Below are 27,741 nucleotides of genomic sequence, written 5' to 3'. Positions count from 1 at the left end.
CAAGATCATGGAGCAGATCCTCCTGGAAACTATGCTAAGGCACATGGAAAATAAGGAGGTGATGGGTGACAGCCAGCATGGCTTCTCTAAGGGCAAATTGTGCCCGACAAACCTGGGGGCCTCCTACAATGGGATTACAGCATTGGTGGATAAGGAAAGAGCAACTGACATCATCTACCTGGACTTGTGCAAAGCATTTGACGCTGGCCCATGCGACATCCTTGTCTCTACATTAGAGAGACATGGATTTGATGTATGGACCACTCGGTAGATAAGGAATTGGCTGGATGGTCGCACTCAAAGAGTTGTGGTTGACGGTGTGATGTCCAAGTGGAAACCAGTGACGAGTGGTGTTCCTCAGGGGTCGGTATTGGGACCAGCACTGGTTAACATCTTTGTCAGTGACACAGACAGTGGGATCGAGTGCACCCTCGGCAAGTTTGCCAACAACACCAAGCCGTGTGGTGCGGTCAACACGCTGGAGGGAAGGGATGCCATCCAGAGGGACCTTGACAGGCTTGAGAAGTGGGCCTGTGCAAACCTCATGAAGTTCAACAAGGCCAAGTGCAAGCTCCTGCACATGGGTCAGGGCAATCCCAAGCACAGATACAGGCTGGGCAGAGGATGGATTCAGAGCAGCCCTGAGGAGAAGGACTTGGGGGTGTTGGTCAATGAGAAGCTCAACATGAGCCAGCAATGTGCACTTGCAGCCCAGAAAGCCAGCCGTATCCTGGGCCGCATCAAAAGCGTGGCCAGCAGGTTGAGGGAGGTGATTCTGCCCCTCTACTCCGCTCTCGTGCGACCCCACCTGCAGTACTGCGTCCAGCTCTGGGGACCCCAACATAAGAAGGACATGGACCTGTTGGAGCGAGTCCAGAGGAGGGCCGTGAAGATGATCAGAGGGCTGGAGCACCTCTCCTATGAAGACAGGCTGAGAGAGTTGGGGTTGTTCAGCCTGGAGAAGAGAAGGCTCCAGGGAGACCTTATAGCAGCCTTCCAGCACCTGAAGGGGCCTACAAGAAAGCTGGAGAGGGACTCTTCACAAGGGCATGTAGTGATAGGGCAAGGGGCAATGGCTTTAAACTGAAAGAGAGTAGATTTAGATTAGATATAAGGAAGAAACTCTTCACTATGAGGTGGTGAGGCACTGGAACAGGCTGCCCAGAGAAGCTGTGGATGCCCCATCCCTGGAAGTGTTCAAGGCCAGGTTGGGTGGGGCTTTGAGCAACCTGGTCTAGCTGAAGGTGTCCCTGCCCGTGGCAGGGGGGTTGGAACTAGCTGATCTTCAAGGTGCCTTCCAACCCAAACCATTCTATGATTCTATGATTCTAACAGAGGGAGAGATAGAATTGCTTGATGTGACACAAAGGGAGGTCTCATCTGACCTCCTTCTGCTTGCCCATACCAATCTCCCATGGTTTAGCCCCCAAACAACTTTCAGTCACTTTTTCTCTGCAAACATTGCCCTCTGCTCCTTTATTATACATACAAATTCATTTAGGAAAGGGTTAACTTTTTATCTTTCCTCTTGAACATGAAATGAAAGCACACTTAGTAGTCTCCTGAACTCCCTCCTTCTGAAAGGAGGACAAATATTCTCCACAAAGGCTTGAGCAAGTACATGAGTTGCAACATTATCGATTCAAACATTTTTACCTGCTCTATATTCAGTTTAGCATACTAATCACTTCTAAAAAAAAAAAAAAATCCAGAAACTTACTGACCTGTGTCTTCCATTCATTTCCAATCCCACCACAGGGCATATAAAGCGTGCAGACTGGATGTCATCATATTTGTCACCTTTTATACTCTCTTTATCACCACTCCAAGCTGGATTATCTGCAAGGTTTAGTTCTGTTACATTCTGAAAAATAAAAATGCAAGCCTTAAGCTGTTTACTAATGATTTTTGAGCCATGATAACATTCCCTAAGATTTTTTTTTCATTGTGGTTTGCTATTTTTAACGCTTTTAGTATATAGTGAGAACAGAAGCAAATTGAGGTTTTGTAGCATATTTTAACTTTCATGGCACTCTTTAACATTAGACACAACCTGTTTACCTTAATGCTCTTGATATGTGATGCAGCTTCCATAGGAGTTTTATCAGCTGACTTGTCCAACAAAAATTCAATGATGGCATCTTTGTTATACAACCTATAAGACAAAATTTTTAGTAGTCATATTCAATTCTCATAACATTCTTTTATTTATAAGTTCGTACCTTTTAACATAGCAGTCTTTATGGAAACATTCATACCTGCCTAGCTCACAGGCTACAATTGGCCGACATAACTTCTCTTGACTCAGAGCACAGTAGTACCACCTTGCCACCAGTTCAGCATTTTTGTCAACCTGAAGAAAAAACATACTCATTATTTAAAAATAGCTTTTATATTTGCAAATTATTTAAACATAAAATCAAGTAGTACTTGAAGCATTAATCAAATCCCCAGGTATCTTACCAAACCTACTTTCTGCACTCAAAGCTATTCCGTAAAATGACTTTAGCGAAACCTTTTAGCAAAATTCATGACCAGTTTTGAGCATCTCATCCCTGCTTGGGTTAACTACCAGTTCCACTCCCTGTAAGGAACAAAAAAAGCAAATCTGGGGATTTCAGGATGCTACCTGAAGCTCCAGTCTAAAAACGTGAATTGTGTGACACATTAGGCCATAAGAGAAAGACTGAGGTTCACAGCTGCTCTGATAGCCAGGTGAGGGGAAGAAATGGATTTTATTTACTTATTTGACATCAGCAAGTATAATTTGCCTAAGTTTTCTGCCACTTGCTGTGAGATTTTTCCCAATCTTCATCCACCTATCCACACATGCGATGCCACTGTATATCCGTTACCCTAAAACATCCTAAAAAGAGAGGCCAAGCAACATTCAGAACACAAGCAGATGCAATGCAGAAACGGCCGCATTCGACACCACCGATGGTCTGGTCACACTATTAAACAGTCTACCAAAAGTGCTACCAGCGGATACCGCACCCCTAGATGAAGGAGGCCCCTAAACCCCACGCGATCAGCAGAACGTCCAAAAAGCCCTCCAGAAGACAGAGGGATCTCCCCTATAGCTGCCCCTAGCACCACAGATACAGCCACCCTGAGGTGGTACCCGCAGGCCGGCCCAGTGCCGCGCAGAAGGGCGCTCTCCTCCGCGCTGCCAGCACCAGGACTGCCATGCCCGGCTCGCTGCGGGACGGGCAGGACTAAGCAGGCCTCCGCGGGGCCTCTCTCCCGCCGGGCCGCGGGCCTACGGTCAAGGCCCCGGCTCACAAAGCCCGCCCGACAGCCGCCGGCCGCGCTCCCCGCCGCCCCTACGCAGCCCCTCCAACCTTCTCGACTTTGCGGGGCCCCTTGACCAGCTCGTGCCGCTTGGGGATGGTGCCGCCATCGCACCCCATCTCGCTCCGCGCAAGGGTACGCTTCCGGGTCCACTTCCCCCCACAGGCTACATACTTCCGGGGGAAGGAAGTACTTCCGGCGTGCCCTGAGATCGTCATCGCTGTTCCATAGCAACCAGCCGGTTGGGGGCGTGGCTACCAGCGCACAGCCGGGAGGGGCGGGGCGGGGCGGGGCGGGGCGGGGCAGGCGAGTCCATCGGGCCGCTGCCGGAGGGGCGCGGAACGTGCCACCGCGCACAGGAGGGTTCGCAGCGCCCCCGCCCGGCGGCGGGGCGGCGCAGCCGCCGCCTCTCCCCTGCCTGCCCCGCGCCCCGCCCCGCCCCGGCGGAGCAGGTTTCCCCCTTCTTTTGTGAGGAAACCCCCACAGGACACCCGCTCTGGGGGATTTATGGCCAAATCAGGTGTGCCCGAGTAGGGGCGGGCTGGCGGGGGCTGGGCCGCGGGCCGCCCCCCGCTGAGGAGGCGCCTCTCGCCTTTCCCGCCCTCAGCTCGCCCTGCGCCGGGCTGGTGCGGCAGGAGGGGGCGACGGCAGGTTACAAACACTCGGTCGTTCCGGGAGTGAGTTTAATACAAAGCATACAAAGCCAACGCGAAATGCAGTTACTGCATTTAACTGTGCAAACAGTAATATTTACAAAGGTCGACGTTTAAATAACGGTATAAAACGTGGTGACTGCCAAGTAAAAAAACCAGAGGAAGATGAGGGAGCTGAGGGAGCTGGTTCTTCCACAGACAACCGGAGCGCATGTTGGACCGGAGCAGCATGAACTAGCTGTAACTAATTGCGCGCTTTCCGGGCACGGGCACAGACACAGGTACAACATTGCCCAGAAAGGCCAGACTTTGAAATTTCAGATAAAAACTTTAAAATAAATTAATTAGGAAAAATACAAATAACGCAGGTGTGCAAACAGGCTACCTGGGTGGTTACAAGGCCTTCATCATTGTATTTCAGATCCAGCAAATTCAGGGATAAAGTTAACGAGCTACAGAGATGCACGCAGTAAGGGCCGGTCCGAGCACCCCTGGGCAGCCTCGGCAGCGTGGGTGCTCTGGTGCCCAGCAAGAAATAACGCCGTGTTTCCAGTTGGTAGGAATCGCTTGTCCAAAGCCTCTGCATATTTAGTAACTAAAATAAATTCTTTTTATGTTGGAGCAGTGCTCTGAATGGATTTAAGCTGCGATGGAGGACAGCTGAGGTGCACTCCCCATAGATTTATCGGGAGCCAGGACTCCTCCAAGTCAGTTTTCCTTCCGTGCTCGGATACCAGGTGCAGCATTTCCCATTGACATCTAGGCTATGCGTAGTACCTGCCAGATTTTGTCCTATAATACATTCATCGCATTTGTACATGAAGAACAGAAGTTAGCTTTGCAGCTGTTAAAAAAAAATTGTAATTACAAATTTGGAGTAAAGTCCTCAAGCAACAACTGATAATGGGATATCATAACTTACAGAACATTGTGCAGCAAAATTTAGAGACTTTACATACCCAAATAAAAAAAAAAAAGGAAAATATATTTATCTGATCTATATAGAAATTAAAACAATAAGAAATCAGCCAGATAATAAAATAATTTTGCTCTGATACACAGCAAACATTCCTGCCCAGCCACTAAGATGACGACATTTCCAGGAAGGATCTGAACAATGGAGAATAAAGTACAGATCTAATTCTACAAATCCTCTTCTGCATCTGCTGTTGTGTGGATCTTCACCTGCTAAAAGTGCACCCAGGGAACTGCCCGGCAGGAGTTCTTAGAGGTGACTGAAAGTTGGTGTCACTGAGCTGCTTTTGTCCCCCTCGGCTGCCACATGCCAAAGGAGCAACAACAATGGAGAACTTGTAAAAACAGCAAAGTGTCTTTCATTCCATCATTGCTCTAAACTGCTGTGTGTACTTAGACAGCTCCTCAGTTTGATCCTGAAGTTCCCTCATGGCATCTGCGTTTGGATATTGTATTGCAGCATTTTTGGTGGCGAGAGCCAGATTCTTCAAGACGCTGCAAAACCGGCTGCTGCTGTGGAGAATGTCGTTCCGAGCATCTCTTTCTTGGGTTTCCTGGCAGAGAGAATCCACTAGCTTTTGTCCCACCATAATGATCAATTTGCTGTGGGATATGAAGACTTCAGGTGGCTGGTTGTTGCTCAGACTATTAGTAAATACACCAATTGCCTTGTGAAGTGCACTGAAACACAGCTTACAGTGTTCTGGGAGAGCGATTTTCTTTGGAGAGTCCTGCTTGCTTTGAATTACAGTCTTTTTTGCAGATGGCAAGACCTGGAAAAAGGTTAAAAAAAAAATAGACTCAGCTTGGTGGCACACTGATTGTTTCTTTATTTGCTCTACCCTGTATTCTTCACATGTTTCTTCACTTACAGGGAGTTTTGTTACTTAATAGTCTCCAAATTGCCCCAGCACAGGAGTCTTTTACAATCATTTCTCTTTCCATGAAGTACTGGACTTCAAAGTGGTATTTTCTCCTGATAGCCCTTTTCCTAAACAAATTTCACTGAATGATTCACACGATTTTAATAATGGATAGCACACAAAGTGCTGTAGCTAAACATCAATCCTTTATACAGTCTGGACTTCAAGCTTTCAGATAGTACAAAACATTCAGACTTGATCTTTAATGGTGCTGACTTTGTGAGGGTTATAAATTATTAAAACTGTACAATAACAAGAGAGTCAATCCTTATACCAGTGCATGACAAGATATTTTGAAATACTAACTCTCACAGCCTTATCCCAAATGATACACAAAGGCAAGCAAATAAATAGTATGACTTTAAACTAGAGGGGTTTGTTACATTTGAGGAAAATAAATGTTTTGCATGGGTTTTCAGCAGTAATTCTAAGAACTAGTTCTGGGAAAATGAACTGTGAGAAAACAAACAGATCTCTATGTATAGATATGTGTGTCCAAATGCAAATTATTTTGAATTTTAGCAAGCACAGAAATCAGGGGCTAGAATTCCTCACAAGTAATAGTTTTCGAAATGAGAAATACCTTTGGTTTTGAATCTGTACTCTTCTTTGCTACTTCTTTACCTGAAATGATTTTCTGTGCCTGTTAGAAATCAAAATGAAAGCAAAGTTGAAACAGTTTACATAAAATATTTAAATATAAATGTTTTTCTCTTACTTCAGGGGGAAACAACTACTTGCTATGCAGCCTTCATGTTACAGACAACAATGGTACATTTATTAGAAGCAACTGTAGGTTTTTTCCTACTAAAAATTTAGTGTCTGATCCTGCAACATCTAAGACTGAAACCAACATCAACAAAACATAATGTTTCCTAAAGTCTAAGGGCAAGCCAGCATTTCTTTGTGAAACCAAGACAGTTATATTCTTAGTAGACATTTCAGTAATTCTAAGGAGAATGATTCTAACAAACATCCAAAATTATTCTAACAAATAAATTTTATAATTCACAGTAAGAGTTTAATTTGTTAAATCAAAATTTTTTACAAAAGCATGCTTTCCAATACACCTCAAGTTGGAAAGTTAACATCTCTTGTATAGTCACGTCAGAGTCAAACCAACTGGTGTACAAACCAAGTGTACTGGCAAGAAGAGAACTACTAGTGAAAAGAGAAACAAATTGCTAACCCCCAGCTAAAAGCTGTCTCTCAAATTAATTTAAACGGGCAAGCTAAAAATCTTTTCTCAGTGCTGGCTGGTTGCCTGGGTAAATTCTCAAATGCCAGTTCTCTTTATTACTTAAAATTACCGATCATTCTACATGTGCCATCTAGCACTCTAACAAAATCCTGAATTCATATAACGTCTGGAAAACAGGCAGTAGTGCAAACTGAATTTGGCACTAGCGCAAAAATAAGATAGTGCTAATAGCTTAATATCTGCAAACCATCAGGAATACAGATAGTAAAATCCAGTTATACGAACCTGTAACTGAACATAATCACAGTCCTCGGTGGCGTTTTCTTTTGGTTTCTCAGAAGAGACCTGACTTTGCTTGGGTTTATCAGGAGTATTTCTCTGAAGTGAATCTATTTCTATTCTTCTCGGTACTGTGATTTGTTTTGCCATTTTGTATTCTGGGTTCACTTTCAATTGCTTCATTTCTTGTTCCTTCTCATTCTTTCTGAAGAGAAGCTTTCCGTTGGCAATGATGATGGATACAAACCTCTTGATATCATCTGGAATTGTGCGGGCTACCATAACAAAGCGATCAAGATCATCTGGGTTGCTCTGAGGTTTCCTGAGGACCAAAGCCTCTAGAGACCAGTTGCAGTTGTTCAGAGCTTCTCTTGTTTCTGTTAAGATTTTGAATGAGTTCACAAGAATTTCTAGCTGTTTTTTAATTCTGGTCTGAAGGTTGTTATCAGTGAGGTAAGAGGCATTTACCTTTATGACTTGAGCAAAGGCCAAGAATTCTCCCAGTGATACTTTTATGTGATCGACTGCTCTATGGATTTCTTCAATGCTTTTCTCTAGGTGCTCTTGTAATCTCCATTTACTGCTCACAAAGATCATTAAACTCGCAACTGAGCTGGATACACTGTGCTGCAATCTAGTCAGTGTCTCTATGGCTACTTCAAGGTGCAGTTTAATTTCTTTGGCAGGCTCTTCTGATGATGACATAGAAGAAGACTCAGCAGAAGAGTTTGAGGATGTAGAGAGTGTGCTGCTTCTGCTATCCACACTAGAAACAGATAATCTGTCTTGTTCTAATTTGGCATCTCTTGAGAGCTGTGGAGGAGCACTGTACGCTTGGTCTCCAGAAGTATCGCTGTTTTTTTCCATCTCTTTCTTGGACTGCAAAGCGGTGGGCAAACCTTTTGGAATATCATAAACATTCTCTTCAGAGATCTGATTCTCAGCCTTTGGAGCCAGGAGACCTGGGGGCACATCACAGCTACCGTTTTGCGGCAAAAGGAGCACATCCCGTGAGGATGGAACATCATAGAGATGGATATCTGGAAATGTTAATTTCCGTTGTGTTGGTGGAATATCATATAATTGTAGATTTACAACTTTGGCTTCCGTATTTGCCGTTAGTGCCTTGTACCTGGCTGGTGGTATATCGTACAAGGAATGCTTCTCCAAGGAATGACCAGGAGAGCTTTGTTTTAATCCTGTTTTTTCAGGTGATACTGGAATATCATAAATCCATTCTGACTTTCGAGGATTTGGCAAGGTATTGTAATGGCCCCAGAACTTTTTCTGAGATTCATTTTCTGAAACATCAGTTTCTCTTTTGGGAGGGACATCATATAACTGCAACAGAGCACACAGGATTTATAAGCAGTGTTTTATACAAGAAATAAGAAACAAAACTGAATTCTCAGAGCATGCGAATGTATGCAGCTCCAGTAACGTCAATGGAACTGCACCACAAAAAAGCTAGCCCATAATTTTAATTTTCTTTCTATAATGCACAAGTGGTACATGTGAAGGTTAAAATATTTTGAGCACAGATGATTAAATCATACAGCAGTGTCCCCAGCCAGTGAAATCTGTGAGCTCTTCCCTGACTCCTTTGGGGTGGGAAACTTTCATAGTTTTCTGAAATGGCTACAAGAAAAGTGAAATGCCAGTTTGTGAGTAGGTAGCATCAAACACTCAGTTTTACAGAATGAAGGAAGTAAGATTTTATTAGCCTCTGCATAAGAAAACACTTGATTTTCCAGTATCCCCACTCACATTCATATGCATACCCTGACAAAAAAATAAGTCCCCAACAGACACAACTGACCATTCTCAAATAACTGCAATGAGTTTAAATTCTTACTTGATACAGGTTTCCTAAGACAGATGCAGATCTTGCCCAATGCCTTACAAATACGTGAATGCACAGCTGATGTCTATAAGCTGGAAAATGCAAATGCAAGACCACTTCTTGTGTTAGAAAATCCAGACTAATACTAAGAGGCGCTTTGAGACAGATTGTACCTGGATGCCTTACAAACACGAAGCACAAGCATGAGGAAGTGCAAGGAGCTATAGAAGTGTGCAGCAACAAGAAACAACTGAAGGTACCACTCTAATAAAAATTTTAGAAAGAACTGGCCAGGTCAGGCTTCCCCACCTGCAGAAAACATGCATGAGAAGGGGATCCCAAACAAGGGTGTTTCAGACCAAAGCCAGAATTTGCCAAATTGCCCATGAACAAAGAATTCTAAGAAAATTTGATTTTGGAAGCAACGATAAACCATGTCTCCGAAAGGAAATCTGCTCCCCGGCTGTTGCAGCTGGTCGGTACGATTGCTAACAGCCATGAAGATGTCGGGAATGCCAGCTTCAATGAGCAATTGCTCATATGCCAGCACCCCAGTTCTGGGTAGCACCAGTCCTACTGTCACTGCTGAACAGACTCTGTGCAAGACTGGCTTCTCCAGTCGTGGGGCAGCCATGAACTTACAGCACTTCTCTTTAAATCCACAAAACCAAGAAACCTCAGATTTCCTGTGCTGGGATGGTCTGCCCTGAGATCGCACACCTCAGCCCTGGGCATGTGCGCTAAGGAGCCTGTCAAAATTCTCTTGGATCCTAAAACCGTTCATGAAACCTGAAATATTTGGCACTCAACTAATAAAGTTTCCATCGAGGTATTTTCTTTGTTGTGAAATTTCAGATCAGCCCTTTCTTCAAGGATGGTACTTGTCAAACAGTGAGGAAGAGATGGGAAGCCTGACCACCCCCCCCAAAGCCACGTGTGCTCCACTCCCAAAAAAGGCAGCAGGAGAGTGCTGCATGGGATGGGGACAGTTAGTTTATCTGCTTAAATATTACAAACAGACATTCAAGAACGTAGGGTATTGAATTTGCTTTTCATACTGTCATAAAAAGAAGTTAAGACAAGAGATCTTGTTGCCTGCAGTCTAAAAAGCAAATGCAAACGCAGTGGTAGTCCTAGTCCTGGTAGGGACGCTGGCTATGCAGGAGCCAGGTAGTATTTGTCTCTTTAATATGAGGGACAAAGTACTGCCCTGAAGATGTGCTGGTCCTATCCCCACCATCACTTTGAGGGAGGTTCAGCAGAGGTGCCCAGCATCACAGTAACGAGAGATTATTCTCTTGTGTCCAACAAGTCTTACTTACATTGCCCACTGGTGAGTCTTTCTGGATAACAGCTCCTGCCTTTTCTGGGCTGGACGGGATGTTGTAAAGCTGGTTCTGCTCTTCCTGGAAGCACTCGGTGGATCTGACCAGCACAGAGCCCTTTCGTGCAGTGGGTGGAGTGGCACCGCTCTGGTCAAAGGGGAAAAAAAACCAGGTTGACTTCAACCCTTTTTACAGCCCACTGAAGACTTTGGTGGAATCAAAGGCTTTCGGGTCATACACTGTGTAGCTCCTAGTTTGAACAGCGTGGATCCAACTCAACCTGCTGGAGAGCTGCTGGAGCACCTTCCCGCAGCGCTGCACGGGAGGGCGGTGGTGCGAGGCAGCCGCCCCCTGCGCGCCTGGCTTTGGGTCTGAGCAGGGATCACCCCGCTTATACAAAGCGGGCAACACAAAGGAGTTTGTGGGTAACTTGATAATATATGAATGAGAGTGGGCTCAACCCTGCGCTGCCAGGGAGCATAAGGTGCACAGGGAGGCTCCGTGGACGTGCTCCAGTCCCACACACACCCGCGTGTGGTAGGTGACAAGATGGGGCCGGGGCCTGGTGGCTGTCCCAGCCTGGTGCCCTGCACAGGCTGCAGTGACACATAGAGGAAACGTGGTGACGTTCCCTCTCCCCAGGGAAGCGTGGTAGCAAGAGCAAGATCATGTAACAGGACGCTTCAGTGGTAGATGCAATCGATGTGTTGCCCTTACCCTGAGTGCGTCATGGTTACAAGATCTAATCCCTTGCATTTTCTTGCCCAGGAGGCAGGTGGTGTGGGTGACATTTAGTTTCTTTCTGTACATGCACTAGTGACTCTTCTGTAAACATCTTGAAATCTTCCCCATCAAATGACACAGAGACAAAGCACATTTCCTGATGGACAAACCAAGGCAGAGAGGCTGACACTCTGATGCTGAGAGTTCATCTGTGCCCTGGAACTCAGTAATGCTAAAACTGAAAGTGTTTATTAGAAACGTACCAAATCTAAGACACATTTCTCTAAATGTCTAACAAATTCAAAAGAAAACTGCTTTAGGTTTTGAACTTCCCTAAAATATATGGTTTTCTGTGAAATTTTACAAAAAGCAAACAGGGAGACACTAGCATTTGGCTTAAAGTCTATTTTGAGGTTCTACAGGGTCCCAGCTGTGTGGGGGACCGTGGCAGGACTCACCTGTGTGAGCAAGGACCCCCGGCGCTGTGTGGATGGAACATCGTACACCTCTCTCCTGATATTTGGGACTGAAGCCCGGCATGCTCTCGGGAGAGTAAGAAGGTGCTTAGAGGGAGAGAAAAACCAATAATAAAAGCTGCAGTGAGCAGGAAGCTCAGGACATCTTTGAAAACTCAATTGGTTGAATAGGCCACCGTTAAGAGTGATTACTCTAAGTGATTAAAAACCTTTCAGCTTTTCACCGATGGTGATAGACTGGAACTAACCTTACAAGCAGGCATGGTATTTTTTCCCCAGAATTCTCCTTTGACAGCATTTCTGCTTTATTTCTGATAAAAATTGGCACATACAAATCAAAGACTATCTGCATTACTAACCAAGGGAAGGAAAAGATTTGGAAAAAATCCAGCTTCAGTTATCACTTAAATCTTTAGACTACCCAAAAGCAGAACCACTAAAAAAAGAAAGCGGGGGAATTTCTACTTCTCCAGTCTCACAGAGCCATTAGGTCAAACCATATTTAGTGGGAGTAAGAGCAGCAGAAAAGTAGAGGGTGAGATGCATTATTCTGTAGTTATGAAAAACTGACTCATTTGGAAGGAGTAAACATAGTTACCTTGATGTCCTGTCCAGCTCCATAAACGGAGAAGTCTGATATGGGAATTACATTATTTAGGTCAATTACAGACTAATTCTCCTGTTTGCTTAAAACATCATTTTCAGACCTATCACCAGATCCGTGGGACAATTAGTTAAGATGCCAAAATATGAATGTTGGGAAAGGACTTTTTTAAAAATCAACCCCAAAACCATGAGTTTTGTTCATTTAGCATGGGTTTAGCCTGGCTTTCCACTGCTAGTTTATAAATGGAGTGTTGTAAACTACTGACCCACAGAAACGCTGCTGTGTTACAATTAATTATTTAAAATTGGAGGTAGCGTTCTCCATCATGTGAGTGAGTGTTGTAGTGACTAAATTTAGGGGAAATATGGTGGAGGAACAAGACTCCAGCTTTACAACTGCTCGCTTCATCTTTGTGAAAGCTCTTCGCTCTCATCTGAAGAAAGAGAATGAGGAGTGAACACAACCCCCTTAGTGCTCTGTGATAGGAGCCATCTTGCTTGCAAACAGAGGCAGAAAAGAGACTTTCCTGAGTAGAAAGGGTAAAAGATAAGTGGTATCAAGAAAGCCATCCTTAACCCAGGTCTGTTTTCAGCTGGACAAATCTTACTCAGTATCTAGCAAAAAGGAAACTCACTGAATATCACATCTGACTACCACTTTGAGAACAAATTATTGTAAAGTACTTTCAGCCACAGTAAAGCAAGAAGGTGCCCCGTGTATTAGGAACAAATAGAGAAGTGACAAGGCTTTTCTATAGGGTGAAAGCACACAGGCTTTGAGGGGGTTTGTTTTGTTTTATTGCTTTCAATCAGCTCCCTCAAAGACTTACAGTGGCTCTACCCAGCTGCTCAGAGGACAGCTGAGTATGCCAGGAACTTTGCCAGTTGTCCCATAGGATCTACGCGGGGCGGTCCGGAGCGCCGCGGTTCGTTCTGCACTCGCGCAGGCTGTTCACCCCTGCATCTGCGTGTGACCGCCGCGGTACAGTTGGTAGTAACAGCTGTGACGTTGTGCAAGAGGCAGCTCAGCCAAATCTGAACTTCTAAATAATAAAAGCAGGCTAGGACATTTTTTGTTCTTTCTCTGTTAGAGTAAACAAGGCTTAGGTATATAAACTCATGAAACGACAGAGACAGGAATAGCCAGGGAGCTCTTCTGTTGGGCCATTCATTCAGATAAAGCGTAAATAGATGATGTTGTCAGCCTGATTTGCTGGCATAACATGGAAAATTTGTATCAATCTCGCATTCAATTTGCAAATACCTTCTTTAGGGTTAGGAATGTGGAGAAATCAGATTACAGCAAGTGCAAAAGGGTCTTTTGTAACTATTACTCAGTTTGAGTTTGCAGTTATGGTAACTGTACACAAAGGCTGAATGTGCAGCTGCAGCACTGAAAATTTGGTTTCAGTCACCAGAGATGTACCGAGTTTGTCGGTTTGTTTTCCAGCACCCATTTGCCACACAGAAGGAACCAGCACCTCGGTTTCCATAATTTGCCTTTTGGCACAGTGGGATGAAAGCTGGTCAACTGAGTCCCATAAGTCAGCTGATCATTAAATCAGCCTAAAAGGCTACATAGTTCAGGGCTGAATTTCTTTCCTTTTCCAATTAACATTTCTAACGTGATTTTCATACACGGAATGAAGAGCCACCCAGGGCGGAAGAGCCCATGGGACTGAACAAAAACTTGTACTTGAACTCCCTCCCCACCTGCTCTATTTACCTTTCATTATAAAAGATTCCCCATTCATTTTTATGCTGAAGAAAGCACAAGGGTTTTTTTTATGTTAAGACACTTAACGTAGCATTTAGTCAAATTACAGTTTCCACTTACATGTTTCATTTGAACACCCACTGCAAGGAGCAGGGAGAAAGAAGCGGCCAGGCAGCTGTGATGAAACCCTGGAAAGCTAGGTTTGCAATTCCCCTCCGTAACTGGGGGGACCGGTGGCTGCTCTCATCCCGTACACCCCGGTCACTGTCCCAGCAGCACCAAAAACAGGCTGGGAGAGAAACTGATTGAGGCCGCACCACCAAACCCAGTGCCCTCCCAGCACGTCTAAAGTAGGTGCTGCTACTCTGTGCAAGCGTAGTGACAACCTCGAGTAGCCGAAGAGAGAGGCAGCAGCACTCCGAGCTTGCTGAGGCACTGGAAACAGTAGAAACTAGACCAAAGGCAGCAATCACACAGCAAAGAATGATTTTTTAATTTTTTTTTTAAATGACGAATCATCTTCCTGTGCAGATGGATGCAAAGACCCCACATGTGCCCAGAGGACTCTGGATAGACGCATGCGGTAGACCATCAGAGGAGAAAGTTCTACGTCTTGGTATTTTAACTTTAGGGTAGGTTTGTAAATAATTTCTAGATTCTTCCAGACAAATGATGTATTCTTTACTTCCTGCCCTATTTTACAGCTGCTTTAAACTGTCTAAAAAAAGCGAGGGACTGCAGAATATGGAGACTCTCATCTGTTGCCCAGAGCAGCATTTCTCACATAATGCTATAAACTGTAGTAGAACTGATGGGAGTTTCCTAAACACCATTTATTTGAATGGCTTTGCTGCAAATTCCACTGAAATGCTCAGGCCAATAGCCTTTGTTATTTTCCCACTCTCAATGATCGTTTTAATAACAACATTTGTTACTTTTATAGCTGCTTATATTCTTACCTGTTTTGTTGAGCTTTGGGTCCTTTCACTGAGCAGCTGTGCAGCCAAGGCTGGTACCTGATATATTCCTTGGGCAGGTAGGGTAGAGACCCTAGCTGGAGATGTAACCCACCCCTCCATCTTCTCATAGGTAGACGACAACACGGTAGGCTTGGGGACGGAGGGAACCTGGTAGATGTTTTGCTGGCCCGCTGGCGACTCTGCGGAGTCGCTCCGGGCGGCGGGAGGCAGCAGGACAGCCTGCGAGGCGGCGAGGAGCTGGAGGCGGTTAGCAGGGGCCAGGCCCTGCCTGCCGTGGAGCGAGCACTTCCACCAGCCCTCGCTGCCAATGACGTTTTGGTCCAGCACTGTCAGGATGTCTCCTTTGCGGAAGGCCAGCTCATCCGAGCACTCCGCTTTGTTGTCGTATAGCGCCTTCGCCAAGGTGTTCTGGAGAGAGAAGAAACATCGGCATTGCGCTGTTACACCAGCAAAATGCTAGTTAGTTTCTGGTTTGGTCTTTATCCCCACCTTAATTTCAATTTAATGCAAGTCCATCTGTTTTCACATCAAACAACATTTCTCAGAGCATTGGTTTCAGAAAGTTAATCATTTGCAGCCTGTGTCTGCTATGTTGAGTGCAGTAAAGAAACAGGTAATAATAATAATACTGCAATATGTTTCTTCACCACCTTTTCCCCACAAGGCTCTTGAAGAGCACTGCTAACGTTCATTACTTAGACTTATTACTTATGAACATCGCTATATGAAAAATAGGTAGCTTTTCCCACTGGCATTCTGTGAATTCTTTGTCAGAAGCTGCAGAGAAAATGCATCACCCATCCAAAAATAAAACTCATGCCTTCCTGCTGCTACCCAGTTTATCTGAGGACTTCAACCGCACATGAAAAAGGCTAATTATTTCTTATGTGGAAGGGGGGAAAAAAAAAAAAAGAAAAAAAAGAAAAAACCCAACCTTGCTTATTTGCCTTTAAGCTTTTTCTTTCCTCAGAGCCTTATGAAGACAGACGTCTCAGTAACGTCAGCGCAAAGGGGTCAAGGGGGTTAATAAGCGCCCAGTGGTAACACCAGTGGCAGAAATACTGCTGAAGAGCAGCGATGGGCTGCGGTACTTGTGAAGACCCAGACTCCAGCGTGTCCGTGTCCACCCCAGGCTAGAGAGTTGGATCCTACTGACTCAGAGCATCCCAGGCTCATGATTTATGCGACACATTAGCTCAGGGAAAAATCTAACGATGCACACAGTCACACAAAACACATAGCTCTGCTGACTGGCAAGTCTTCACGGCAGGTCAGTGCGTTTGTGAGCTTATCTACAGGTAAGCACACCTGAGGCAGTGTCTGTGTTGCTCTCTATCACACAAACATCACCTGTATCTGAATACTTCTGTCCTCAGTATATCCTTCAGCATCTTCATAGAGTGCTCTTACTGTAATTTCTTTTTAGATAGGAAACCAAGGAAGAATAGAGCAAGCAACTTTTCTAAGATCACAGAAAATCTGCGAGATAGTGGATACTCATATTTCCCAGCTTCTTCACCACAGGGCAGCTCTACCTGTCTCAGCTGAAGCCCATAAACTTCTGGCAGTCATGAGTGTGTAAGTCACCACATTTTATTTTTAGCATATTTATTTTGGGCATTTGCTTACTCATTACAAGATGACAGTTAAAAGAAAGAAAAGTAGTAGCAGCAAGTAGCTTTATTCACCCGAGGCATTTGTGCAAAGGGTAGACAGAGCTGTGGATGTAGTGTTTTTCAGTACAAGATACCATTTGCTTTCAGCTTTAAAATGAGACTGACTGCTCCCCAGTCAGTGGGACACTGGCTGTGTTTCAGCATTAGTTTCTTATCAGAAAGTGCAAGAAACATCCAAAGAGTTAGTACCCAAATAGGAAACATGATGCCTTGTATTTTTGTCCAGAGCATTTGCTGTAAAGCAACAGCTGGTTTGAAGTTGCAGCAGAAGAAAACCAATTTGTCAGCTCAGCTGATGGAAGTGGCCTGTTGTTAGCAGCACGCCTTTCTTCGCCAGGGCGGCCATGAACAATGGCCTTTTTATGATACATGGGCTTGGCCATCAGCAGCTGCCAGAGACGGACAACAGTCCCATTTACCTTATGTCACAGCCTGGTTAAAAGAGGCTTCTCGCCTTGAACATGGGAGCCCACTTTTCTGTTTGGACAATGCCACATGCTCTGAACCACCTGTGTTGAAGCCAGGCCTTCAGGAATCCCACCACAGAGCGCAGCCCGGGGTGGGTTTGGGCTTCGCACAACAGCGTTGCAATTGTAAAAAAAGGAAAACAGCCACCTTTCCCCGTTATTCATCAGCAACACTTCTAGATCTGGCGTAATGTTTGATCCCTTCTTGCTGGGCGCCGTGCAGACACGCTGAAAGACAGACCCTCTTCTTCAGGCCTGAAGAGGGTGGGCAGAGGGACACTCTCCCCCTTTTGCAAACAGGCAGCTGAAATGCGGAGAGCCTTATCCAGGCGCACACAGGAAACCAGCGGCAGAGCCAGGAAGCCTGAACTCAGGAACTGAGCCCCTGTCTAGTGCATTAGACAACAAGACCGTCCTTCCTCGTTGCACCAAGCCAAATAAGAGGAAAATTTGGTTCACGCTATGGTTTTAAAAGGCATCTAAATGTCAACGTTTCCCCAGCTAATTCTTTCCTGTGGAAACAGCATACTAAACACATTATTGGGCCTAATTCTTTAATTAATCAATGTATGAAACTGCGCAAGTCTAATTTCAAATCTCATTTGTTTTAGATTAAACATGACAATTTTCACCAGGTCAGAATTTGACCTGTACACGTCAGTGACAATTTCTGCAAATAATTACTGTAGACTACAACCTAAGTTATGCGGAGCGAGGAGGTACTCTTCCCATCAGTGATACTTCAGCAAAAATAAAACGTGACTGCAGCAGGTATTAGCAGGAGAAAAAATTCCAGCTATTCTCTCATCTCTTTTCCTAGACACTGCTAGGTCTGATTTCCTGCAAAATGAGCGAAGCGAGAGAACAGCCAGGTCAATGAAAGCAACAGGGAGGTCTAAGCTCTATTCAACAGCAAAGGTATTTCACAGAAAGGCTGTCAAAACTCAACTGACCAACATTTCATTTAGCAAAGTCAAATGCATATATTCAGGGGCACACACACTGAAAAGTTAAATTTTAAACTTATACCTTGAAAGCCACAAACCTTTTCAACAGAGGGGTCTCTTCGCTTGAAGCACAGCACACATTCCTTGGGTTTTGCCAATAAAGGTGTGCAAACATCCAAGGACAAGTGGCCCACAGCGAGATGCCAATTTAAAGCAGAACACAGTGGTTCAAATTTTGAAAGGTCTCCAATTTGTAGAGCTCAAATTAGGGCATGTGGGCTCACATGTGTAGGCCACACGAATACCCAGGAACCTTTGAAATAATCTCAATTACAAGCCAAGCAGGGGATTAAAAAAATGATAGGACACCTTGAAAAACCTCACCTAGCTAGAACAACAAATCTGTTTATAGATCATCTCATATCCCATCTGTAGTGCTGGAACTAAAAAATTTAAGGCCTTAAATAGAGAAGTGATGGAGAGAGGCCCCAACCTCCAGACTATAGAACATGAACGAACTGGATGATTGTCAGACCTCTGCAGGTCAGTGGAGCTCTCAAATAGCAGAGGGGAAAGAAAAGAGGGAAAAAAAAAAAAAAACAAAAAAAAACGAACAGCAAAGGTTCTTCCACCTAAGGCAGTGCTAAATTAAATTTCAAGTTTCAGGACACATGGTCAGTACTATGGAGTCGGAGAGCGAATCTTTTCCATCCACTCTCAGTTTCAGTATTGCATGAGCGCACAGCAACATCATTCAGTTTTTCATGATGTTCTTTCAGGAGCGAGTACCAGCCCACCACTGGCATACCAGGCCAGCCACCAGCAGAGATACGATTCCAGGTGACAGCGAAAGGCATTAGTGATCTAACTGGCTTGCAGCCTTTGGTGACATTTTCCAGTCCATTTTAAAAAGGGTAGAGAAACTTAGGGAGGTATTTTAATGAAGATTTCTTATCCTTTTGACTTGGAACTAGTCTCTGAAGGAATTTATAAAAGGTAGAAACGTGTGTAACACGGAATATATTAGCAATTTGTAACAAGCAAATTACAGGAAGGTCCCAGGCAAGACTCTTTCAAAAGACAGCCTCTGGTTGCACTGCAGTATGAGGATTAAAAAAAAAAATTCCAAACCACTAAGACAAAACAAAAAACCCCCACCAACATTTTCCCCGAAGAGACCGTTCTGTGTATTTTCAGTGCCCACAGCCGGGCAGAAAGTTGCAGCAACAGACTGAAAAACCAATACAAGCAGCACCACACCACTGAACTAACTTCATTTCTGCTGAATTCTAATCTCCCCAAAAACACAGAAGGAGCAACATTTTCACAAGGGGTAAAAACAACAGGTCAAACAGGTCTGCCTTAGTATGTTGCTCTGGGTTCTCCTTTGCTCCTCTATCTACAGGACTATTAAGTCCCCTTTATTTCTTGTTTCCTTTCCAAGCATTCTGGTTGCTCACCCAGCCTCTCAGGACCCAATCTCACCAGGGCTGGTGTGGAAGAGACCTGTGAAGCATCTCTTATGTAGCGTTACCACCAAAAGAATGTAGGCAATACTGTTCATATAAGCTCTGTTAGTTTTTAAGGAGTCCCAGCTGTGGATTCAACAAATACTAGCCGAGGATGCTGAAACAGATGTTCAAGATCAGCCCAATACTGGTAAAACAAACTGTAACAAACCCACAGCAATGCCTAGCATCACAGGTGCTGATGTGTTTAGCTATTTTATAGGATATACTTAAAAGCCAGCACTGAACTAGCTGGCTTTGGTATTGCAAAGTGCTGTAGTTCTGGCAGCAAAGAGCTTGCTGTAGGTTAGCCGATTTTCTAGTGGAGTTTGAGGTGGTACCGAATCCCACGATGATATAAAAAACCCGGTGGAGCCACTGAGCTGGGTCAGTTATGAAAGCTAGGTTGGTTATGCCCATGTTCCACTGACATTAAACCCCTAGCAGTACTCCCATGACGAGGGTATGGCCATACTGAGCAAACCAAAGCACCAGGAGGCTGGGTAAGGAACCGCCGCTCTCCCGTCTGTGCCCTGTCCCTTACCAGCACCCAGCCCACGGCAGCTCTGCAGCTCAGCATCCTATGGGCTCCATCTGCTCGTGTTAAGAAACAGAGTTACTGAGAAGCCACCGGATGCCACAGCTGTTCCAATTTGCTTTCCAAAGAAATATCTTTTTTTTTTGAGACACTTTTAAGAGAACTCATCCCAGCCAATTGATTTTGCGATCCCAGTAACACTAAGAGCACTTTTATAGACAAAAGTTACAGGAGGTTTATGGCAGGTGAGTGCTTGATCTGACAGCACAGATAGACTTGGTAGATCTCGGCTATGTCCAGTTATGTGGAGTGAGGTTATTTGTAGTACAGGCTCTGGCTCATCTAATGTGGGGCTATTTGTCAGAAATCAGGCCCTATCTACACTTTCAGCTGTCTAGGACATATGTAAAGAATCACTGTGGCAGCCCCTTTCTATCGTGTAAGCAGAAGCATCTCTGACCTGCCATTAACTATAAACAAGTACTGCATTCCCAGGATCGCAGAGACCTTACGGGATGCGTAGCTAGGAGGAAGCTGTGCTTCGGGGCCAATGGGATCTGCATTTTTTCTTTATTACCAGAGGAGCGGAAACTGGCTGTCTAACCCTGTCATCCACAAAATGCCATCTAGGGCCAGCTGTCTATAGTTCTTCATTATTTTTATGCAATCTCATTAATGTGTCCTTACAATAACCAACATGTAGTAAGTACTAAAGCAACACAGATGAGATCAAAATGTGTTTCCTTCTTTGACGTTTGTTGCTTCTTCCCTGTCAGCAGCCCTGAAAAGATTCTCCTAAGACAAAGAACATCTTAAAAGCCTGTTCATCGCCCCATGAGAACGCACCTCGGCAGACAGCGCTGTTACTCTTCTCTCACTGAGCAGATTTTAACAAGACGATAACAGAGCACAGACCTAGAAAACAGAGGTTGCGTCCTCTGCAACCTCTTCCTGAGACACTGTTCTCCCCCATACAGAGTCCATGCCCTCGTTAGAGCAATGCAAGTTGGTCACAGATACCGAGCCAACCATACAGAATGGATTTTTATAAGACCTCTGGTAACACAGGTTCAGTTAACTTAGCTGTGAAGAAAAGTTCTCGTGTAGCTGGAAGTGTGTCTCCTTGTACGGGAGCGTAGATCAGATGTTAAGATGGTAATTCTCCCTACAAATCGGGCTTTTTACATCTTTATTGTTTGTGTATCCTTATCCAGCAACGCTCCCACTATAAAACCTACCAGCCCTTGGGGGTCTTCAGAATGAAAGCTGTTAACTCATGTTTATTAATGAGGACAGGGAGAATTTTAATCAAGAGTCAGTAAAGCTGATAATTGTACAATTTGGTACAATTCTATAATACAAAATTCTATAACCTCAAAGTGGGAGTACTCACAGACTGACATCTGTGCTCTATATACATGATAAATATCTGTGCTAAGGCAAAAAACCCCCCACTATTACCAAGATCTCCTGATCCCTCTCCTACCCCAATGTCTATTCTCAGCCTGTAGTACTACATAACAGAAAAAAAATTGTCCTTATAAAATATATGCAAATGTCGCTAGAAAAATCCTTCATGATTATCAAGTGATAATTTGAGCATCTTGCCTGCAAGTCTGCCAAAATAATTTCTGCACCCCCCCCTTCCCACTTAGTTTGTATCTGGAAACTTCAGTTCACTACTACATACTATTTCACGTGAAACATAGGTACTGTAGTACTTCACAGCATTTCAAATAAAAAAAAAAATCATCTATTGTCTTAAATTTGCTTCTTAAAAAACCTATTGAAATAATCTAAAAGAAGAGATCATTTTAATCATGGGAGTTTTTGTGGATGAAGAGAAATATTTCTCAGCTGCATTTTGCACATAAAAATCTGTAAGCACTTTTACTGCAGGAAAATGGGACTTAAAATATTTTGAGGAGAAGAAAAAGATACAACTAAAGGCAGCGGGTTGTGTTTGCTAAACAGTTATGTTCATGCATCAATGACACCCTCTGACATGTTTACAGAACTGTTTCCAGTTAATCTCTTCACCTCCGAACAAAGCTGAAGAAATAAACATTCCCCATTGCCCCGCTAGCTGGGAACACGCTTCCCAGAGAAGTCCCTTTTAAACAGGGGACCAAGCTGAGTCAATTTAAGTTTTGCCCAATTCAGTTAATTGTAGACAGAGTTCACATGGTCAACATACACAGAAGAAAGAAGAATTTACCTTAAATGCTCAGATCTTCATCTACATGCACGCGCCTTCCTTCTAGCCGTGGGGTTTGCACGTCCCACTTGATGTACAACATTTTCCCTGACTCACAAAAGGTCCTTCTGCTGTATTTTTTGTTTGCGTATTTTGGAAAATAAGTGTTCTGGTCATACAGAAGTTTCAGATCTTTTTGTACAAGCTTCAACAAGGAATGGATATCAGGACTTGCTTTTATTGCCTATTCAAAGGATTAATTGATTTTTGGAGGGTGGAACCAGGTGCTAATCATCAGGTTTTAAATTCGGAATGGTCAAGTCAGTTTTTGATAAAATAAAGAACAACCAGTTTTTAAACTTCAGGCAGAACCACTTAGATGGAAATTGTGCAGCTTCACATTAGTCAGTGTTGTAGGGGTGGGAATTACAAGCTGGTTCTGTTAGTTTTCTCCAAACTCTCTTTTCTCCACAAATTAGTTAATCAAATTCTAGCTGTGTTAAAACCAACAGAAACCCCCAGTGTTTTCAGTGTGATCAGGATTTCATTCCCATTCATAACATTTTCACATGTGTGGTCTCATGCCCAAGTCAAAGGAAAAATAAACTGCCATTTCCTGATATTTTAAAAATGAATATGTATGTATTCTGGGTTTTGGTTCCTCCTACCACCCGCAGTTTTTTTCCCATATGCACCAAATTAATTTACTTTTTTGGCTTTTCTAAACTTTTTAGTACCTTAATTGTGTTTTACTACAACATTTGTTTCCAACCATGGATTTAAAGATACAGAAAGTTCTGACGAGTGCAATTTTCTGCTTCTGCCTGCTAAGCAATAGATGCTTCACGGAGACCCGTTAGAGCAGGGTCCTTGCTCTCCTTCCCTGCCTGTCCAGGGAGCAGGCAAGAAATTCCTAGGACAGGTTGTCAGGAGCAGATTGCAAATTTTTCGTTGGCAATGCCTGCTGTATATTCTTCCTCCTGGGCGCAGAGGCAGGACAGGATGCTGTCCCTGCATCCCATCTGACCCGCGGCAGCGCTGCCGCCGATTCCCGGACGCGGCAGAAGCGGCAGCCACCGAAGAGGCAGACAGAGGCCACGGGGCGGGCGTTCTCCCACCCGTAATGAATCAGCACCAACACCACAACTCCCAAAGGCTGCTACTTCCTCCAGCTCTCTCGCTGCAGTTATCTGCCCAGAAACGCTAATTGTTTTTTAAGACCACCCTTTTGGACAAAGTTTCATTTATCTGAAATTTCAGTATTTCTCTGGGAGAAGAAGGGGGTGGTTTTTCACCTGCCCTAATCGTAAGCGGCAGCTGTACCTTGCCCCGTCCCCTGTCATTAACACGGGGCACACGGTGACCGCACAGACCCTGCCCGAGTCACAGCTGCCAGAGATCAGCTGTAACCTCAGGCCGAAAGATCCCGTCAGCTTCACAGCCAAAGACATTCTGCTTAGCACAAAGCAAGCTAATGCTAGGCGGCTGCACGTGCGCTGTGCTGGAAGCCTGGGCAAAAACATTAACCTACGACTATAAAATGGATTTGATCCATCCACTTATTCCCCCCTCCTCCCAGAGCAGTATTTCCTAAAAGTGACCACTGCCACCACTCCTTCCCTCTCTTGAGCTTCAGTTCCCTCTGCAAAGAGCACTACAGGACGTGGTCACTCGTTATCCTAGAGTGCACAGGCTTTCCCAGGCTCACATAACTCAGACTGAAATCACTTGATGTTTTCTTCATGAAAGAGTGACTCAAGTTGTTAAAATGTTTCCACTACCCATTTTCTAGTAATCGGTGTAAAAAAAAAAAAAATCTTTTTTAAGATAATGTATCACTCAAATGTTAGTCATTTAAGCTCACTGTTTCCAAGAAAATAGGGATATCCTAATGGCCGGCCAGGGTCATTCACAGTAACATTTTAATAAGGCATATTATTGCCTAATATGCATGGTACAAAACCTTACCCTTCTTAACCATACTGTTGCTCTTGATTAAGCATTTTTTTCAGCTTAACTTGGATTGTATTTTAAACATTAAGACAGTGTGCTCCATTAGTAACGTGCAAACAAGATCAACAGCGTGCTTTGAAAAGCGACCCTGACAGATGCAGATTTTACACTACAGACACTTCCACTACAAATGAAATAAGCAAAGCCATTAAGTTAACTGCAACAGAAATAAAATAATCTAGTACTTACGTTGACCTTCATTTTGTTGTCTCCTATTTCCCTGTTACTCCATCACCTAAGGAGGAGGATGAGATCTCCCCCAGCCCTTCCTCCCTCTCCAAGCCCAGTGCGGTGGATTAGGCAGGAGCACTGGAGGGTCTGGCTGGAAGCCTGAAGAGCAAATGCCCAGCCTCCTTCCACCTCCTGCTGCATTTGCTGGGAGGCCCAGAGGAGAGCAGCTATTGGGAACCAAGGGAGCTAATTACACAGCAAAATTATCTCCAGGGTGCAATTGGCCTGCAGCTGCTGATGTTAATGAGGGCTTGGTGCAGGACACACAGATGTCCCTCCTGCAGGGACCCCCGGGGAAATGCTTTTTCTGCTTTGCAACTGCGTCTTAACAGGAAAACACAGGGCACTGGGGATGAACCAGAAAGTGAGGATTGGATATTGAAGCATTTCTGCACCTTTTACAGCATCATTTTTTACTCCTGATTTTTTTTGTACGCTAAAAGTGGGTTGAGATACCTTGAAATGTTCATGTTCAGGTCTCTAGAAAATGGAACAGATCTCCTTTGTTGTTATGGATATCCCTGCAAAATAATCTCACTCTTCAGAGGCAGAAAACCTGAGGAGGAAAGCTAAACATTAACTGCAGCTAAAGGGTTTTCTTTCTTTGATTATTTTTAAAAAATCTTTAATATTATTAAATAATAGTGTTATTTAAAATTCTTCATAGTTGCTGTTTGCTCAGCAACAGCTCTGCCCAGGTTATGCTTATGCAAGTGCCCAGGTTTTACAGCTTTGTACTTTTGAATATCCTGAGGTTTGCGAACTTCTACTGGTTTTGCCTTAGTACATACTGCCCTTGCTCTGGCAAAAGTCTTTTCCTTCCTCTTTCCATGGTAGCTTCAAGATGAAATTAGACACTCACTCCCAAACCCCCAATCACGTAACTAGAAAAGCAATGCATCTTGAATAGAAAGTGCTTTCTCAACAAAATCTACACCTCTGGGCTGGGGCTAGGAGCGGACAAGAAGCTAAGGTTGTTGACCAAAGGGAAAAGAATTAATTCCTGGCACAGGGCTGCTCTTGAAACAGTCTTCGGGGGTTTTATTTTATTTTTTTTAGTTTTTTTTTAATATTGCAACCAGCAGTTTTACTAGTTTGAACACTCCACTTCACGCAGAAGATAAAGAACAGCCATTCACTTACTACCTTGGAATTTTTCAGGTGCTACCAGCATTTGAAATGATCCAGAAAGGCAAGGAACGAAGCCACAACTTGTGGCCACAAAACTACTTTCAAATACGATTAAACATTCTCTTGAATTAATCCCAGCCAGGATCCCCGCCGTGCCGGGGCAGGGACACCCTCCGCAGACTGGGGTGTCCCACGGCGGGGCCGGGACAGACGCTCGGAGGAGCAGGAGAAGGGGCAATAATCATGGAGCAGCAGCAGCAGCCAGAGACCTTTTCGCCAGCCCCAACCTCCTGCACCACCGTCCCCTCCTTGGAGGAACTGGGGTGGACTGAGTGTACCCCACACAAAAATAAGGCAAGTTGAGACTAGGAAGGTGTTTACTGAAGCGCTTGCTTAATTGTTCATGGTTTATTCTTTCTCAATCACCCAAATCAGTGATTAGAAATTGGTGTTAACTGGCAATGAATTACATGAGGTGAAAATTCCCCGCGTCAAGACCGTTTTGCCCATGACAGAACTAAAGTTTTACCTCTAAGATTTCCCCAGGAAAACTGGGCATCGAGTTCACTTCCACCTGACTGCATCCTGAGAATAGCCCCAATTTATTGTCTGAGGCCCAGGAAAATGGAGACTTCATCATTCTCGCCAGCATTTCCTCTTGGCTATTTAACTCCTTGCTCAATACATTAGCTCTAGGAAATCCTATTTTGAAACACATACTTGCTCCCGGGTGCTTGAGATGGAGACTGGGGGGTGGCAGCAGGCACCCTAGAGCCACGGGGCCGTAGGCGCACACCTCCCCGCGTGCAGAGGAGCTCACAGAAACAAATCTCACGCTGTTCTTTGCACACTTGTTTGTGGACAAGATGGGAATATGTAAACTGGGCATTTTGGAAGGAGAGACAAGCTTCAGATCAACTTAATATGTGTTTAAAAAACGCTCCTATTTTCCCTTTGGCACCAGCACAGCAAATGCTGTCAAACAGTACAAGAACTATTTCCCAAGCACAGCCCATCATGCTGACGTTTTAAATTGCACCAAGAGGTGCAACGTTTCCTGCGCAGGCTATGCGGCAGGTGTATATGCAACAAGACAGAAGTAACATCATTTCTCTGGCTGCGCTTATATACTGAATTCATTTTCAGAACCGGTTTTCCTTGTGAAGGTGGAATAGCTGGGGCACAGCAATAATTGCAACGCGTTACCTGTCACAGTAAAGCTACTGATGGTTGGCACGTAGTGCTTCAAGAAGTCCAGACAAGAGAAAAAACACCTCCTTAGTATTTTCGTATTAAGTATAACATTCAAATATTATTATAAACAGTACTGCTAGGGTAGCAGGAACCTTATAAACAGTTCATAAATTATATACCAGAAATAAATTTGACTTTCAGTTGTTACTCAGCTGAATTTGACTGGGTGTGCTAGGGCTGCATCTAAAGATCTCACAGCAGAACAGCAAATCAGCTTGCTACCACTACATTTATTTAGCTGTTGGCAATCCATTTAAGAAAACTGAAAATGTGATACCTAGAAATAGAAACTGTCTTCTCTGCGTAGACATTAAAAATGTCCTGCATCAATTTCTGATGAGTTAACTTGAAAAATAGCCATCTTATCTTCACATGCCTCAATGGAAAATTTTGAGTGCAAAAGAATGACTCATCGAGCTAGTACTAAGCTTTTTTCCCCCACTATATTTTGTATCAAATTGCCAGGAGGCAGTTTATTTACAGTAAACACTGAGATCATAATCCAGGATGAAAATAGTAATTCCATTATACTGCTTATTACACTTGCAGACAGTAGGACAGTCAAGGCACTGACTTTGAATCAAGACTTCAGCATTCTCTAACCCTTAGAGCTGCAGCAGGTTGTTTTACCTATGTATATATATAAAATTATACTAGATGCAATATGAATACACAAATAAACGTAAAAAACCTTATAAACTAGTTCCAGTCTTTCCAAAGAAGCAAATATAGTACTTCAAAATGTCTTCTGTTTTGCGTGTAACGTAGGGAAATTATCTGTCAT

At 44.1% G+C, this 27,741-nt stretch overlaps 2 protein-coding genes across 4 annotated transcripts in view; both read right to left on the bottom strand.

Moving 5' to 3' along the window:
* Positions 1 to 3,495, bottom strand: part of RTF2 (replication termination factor 2) — a 33,338-nt gene extending 29,843 nt beyond the window's left edge. The window contains exons 1-4 of one of the 3 annotated variants that reach the window (XM_075516907.1): positions 3,345 to 3,495; positions 2,223 to 2,353; positions 2,062 to 2,113; positions 1,725 to 1,864 (exon numbers count right to left, since the gene is read on the bottom strand). In XM_075516907.1, coding sequence (XP_075373022.1) covers positions 1,725 to 1,864; positions 2,062 to 2,113; positions 2,223 to 2,353; positions 3,345 to 3,413 — 392 coding nt within the window. In that variant the 5' untranslated portion in view covers positions 3,414 to 3,495. Of the gene's footprint in view, positions 1 to 1,724; positions 1,865 to 2,061; positions 2,156 to 2,222; positions 2,354 to 3,344 lie in introns of all 3 variants that reach the window. The other 2 variants (XM_075516908.1, XM_075516906.1) reach the window with 2 other exon arrangements.
* A 1,362-nt stretch (positions 3,496 to 4,857) lies between these two features.
* Positions 4,858 to 26,592, bottom strand: CASS4 (Cas scaffold protein family member 4). The gene is made up of 7 exons (XM_075516947.1): positions 26,424 to 26,592; positions 14,975 to 15,432; positions 11,675 to 11,779; positions 10,491 to 10,640; positions 7,332 to 8,666; positions 6,429 to 6,488; positions 4,858 to 5,695 (listed from the first exon to the last, which is right to left on the bottom strand). Exons 1-7 carry the CDS (start codon positions 26,590 to 26,592, stop codon positions 5,282 to 5,284), a joined length of 2,691 nt encoding a protein of 896 aa, XP_075373062.1. The 3' UTR covers positions 4,858 to 5,281.
* Between the last annotated feature and the right edge of the window lie 1,149 nt (positions 26,593 to 27,741).

The sequence above is a fragment of the Mycteria americana genome, chromosome 14 (assembly GCF_035582795.1).
Source record: "Mycteria americana isolate JAX WOST 10 ecotype Jacksonville Zoo and Gardens chromosome 14, USCA_MyAme_1.0, whole genome shotgun sequence".
Taxonomy (NCBI): domain Eukaryota; kingdom Metazoa; phylum Chordata; class Aves; order Ciconiiformes; family Ciconiidae; genus Mycteria; species Mycteria americana.
Note: the sequence above shows the minus strand (reverse complement) of the source record. Positions and strands in the feature narration are given on the sequence as shown.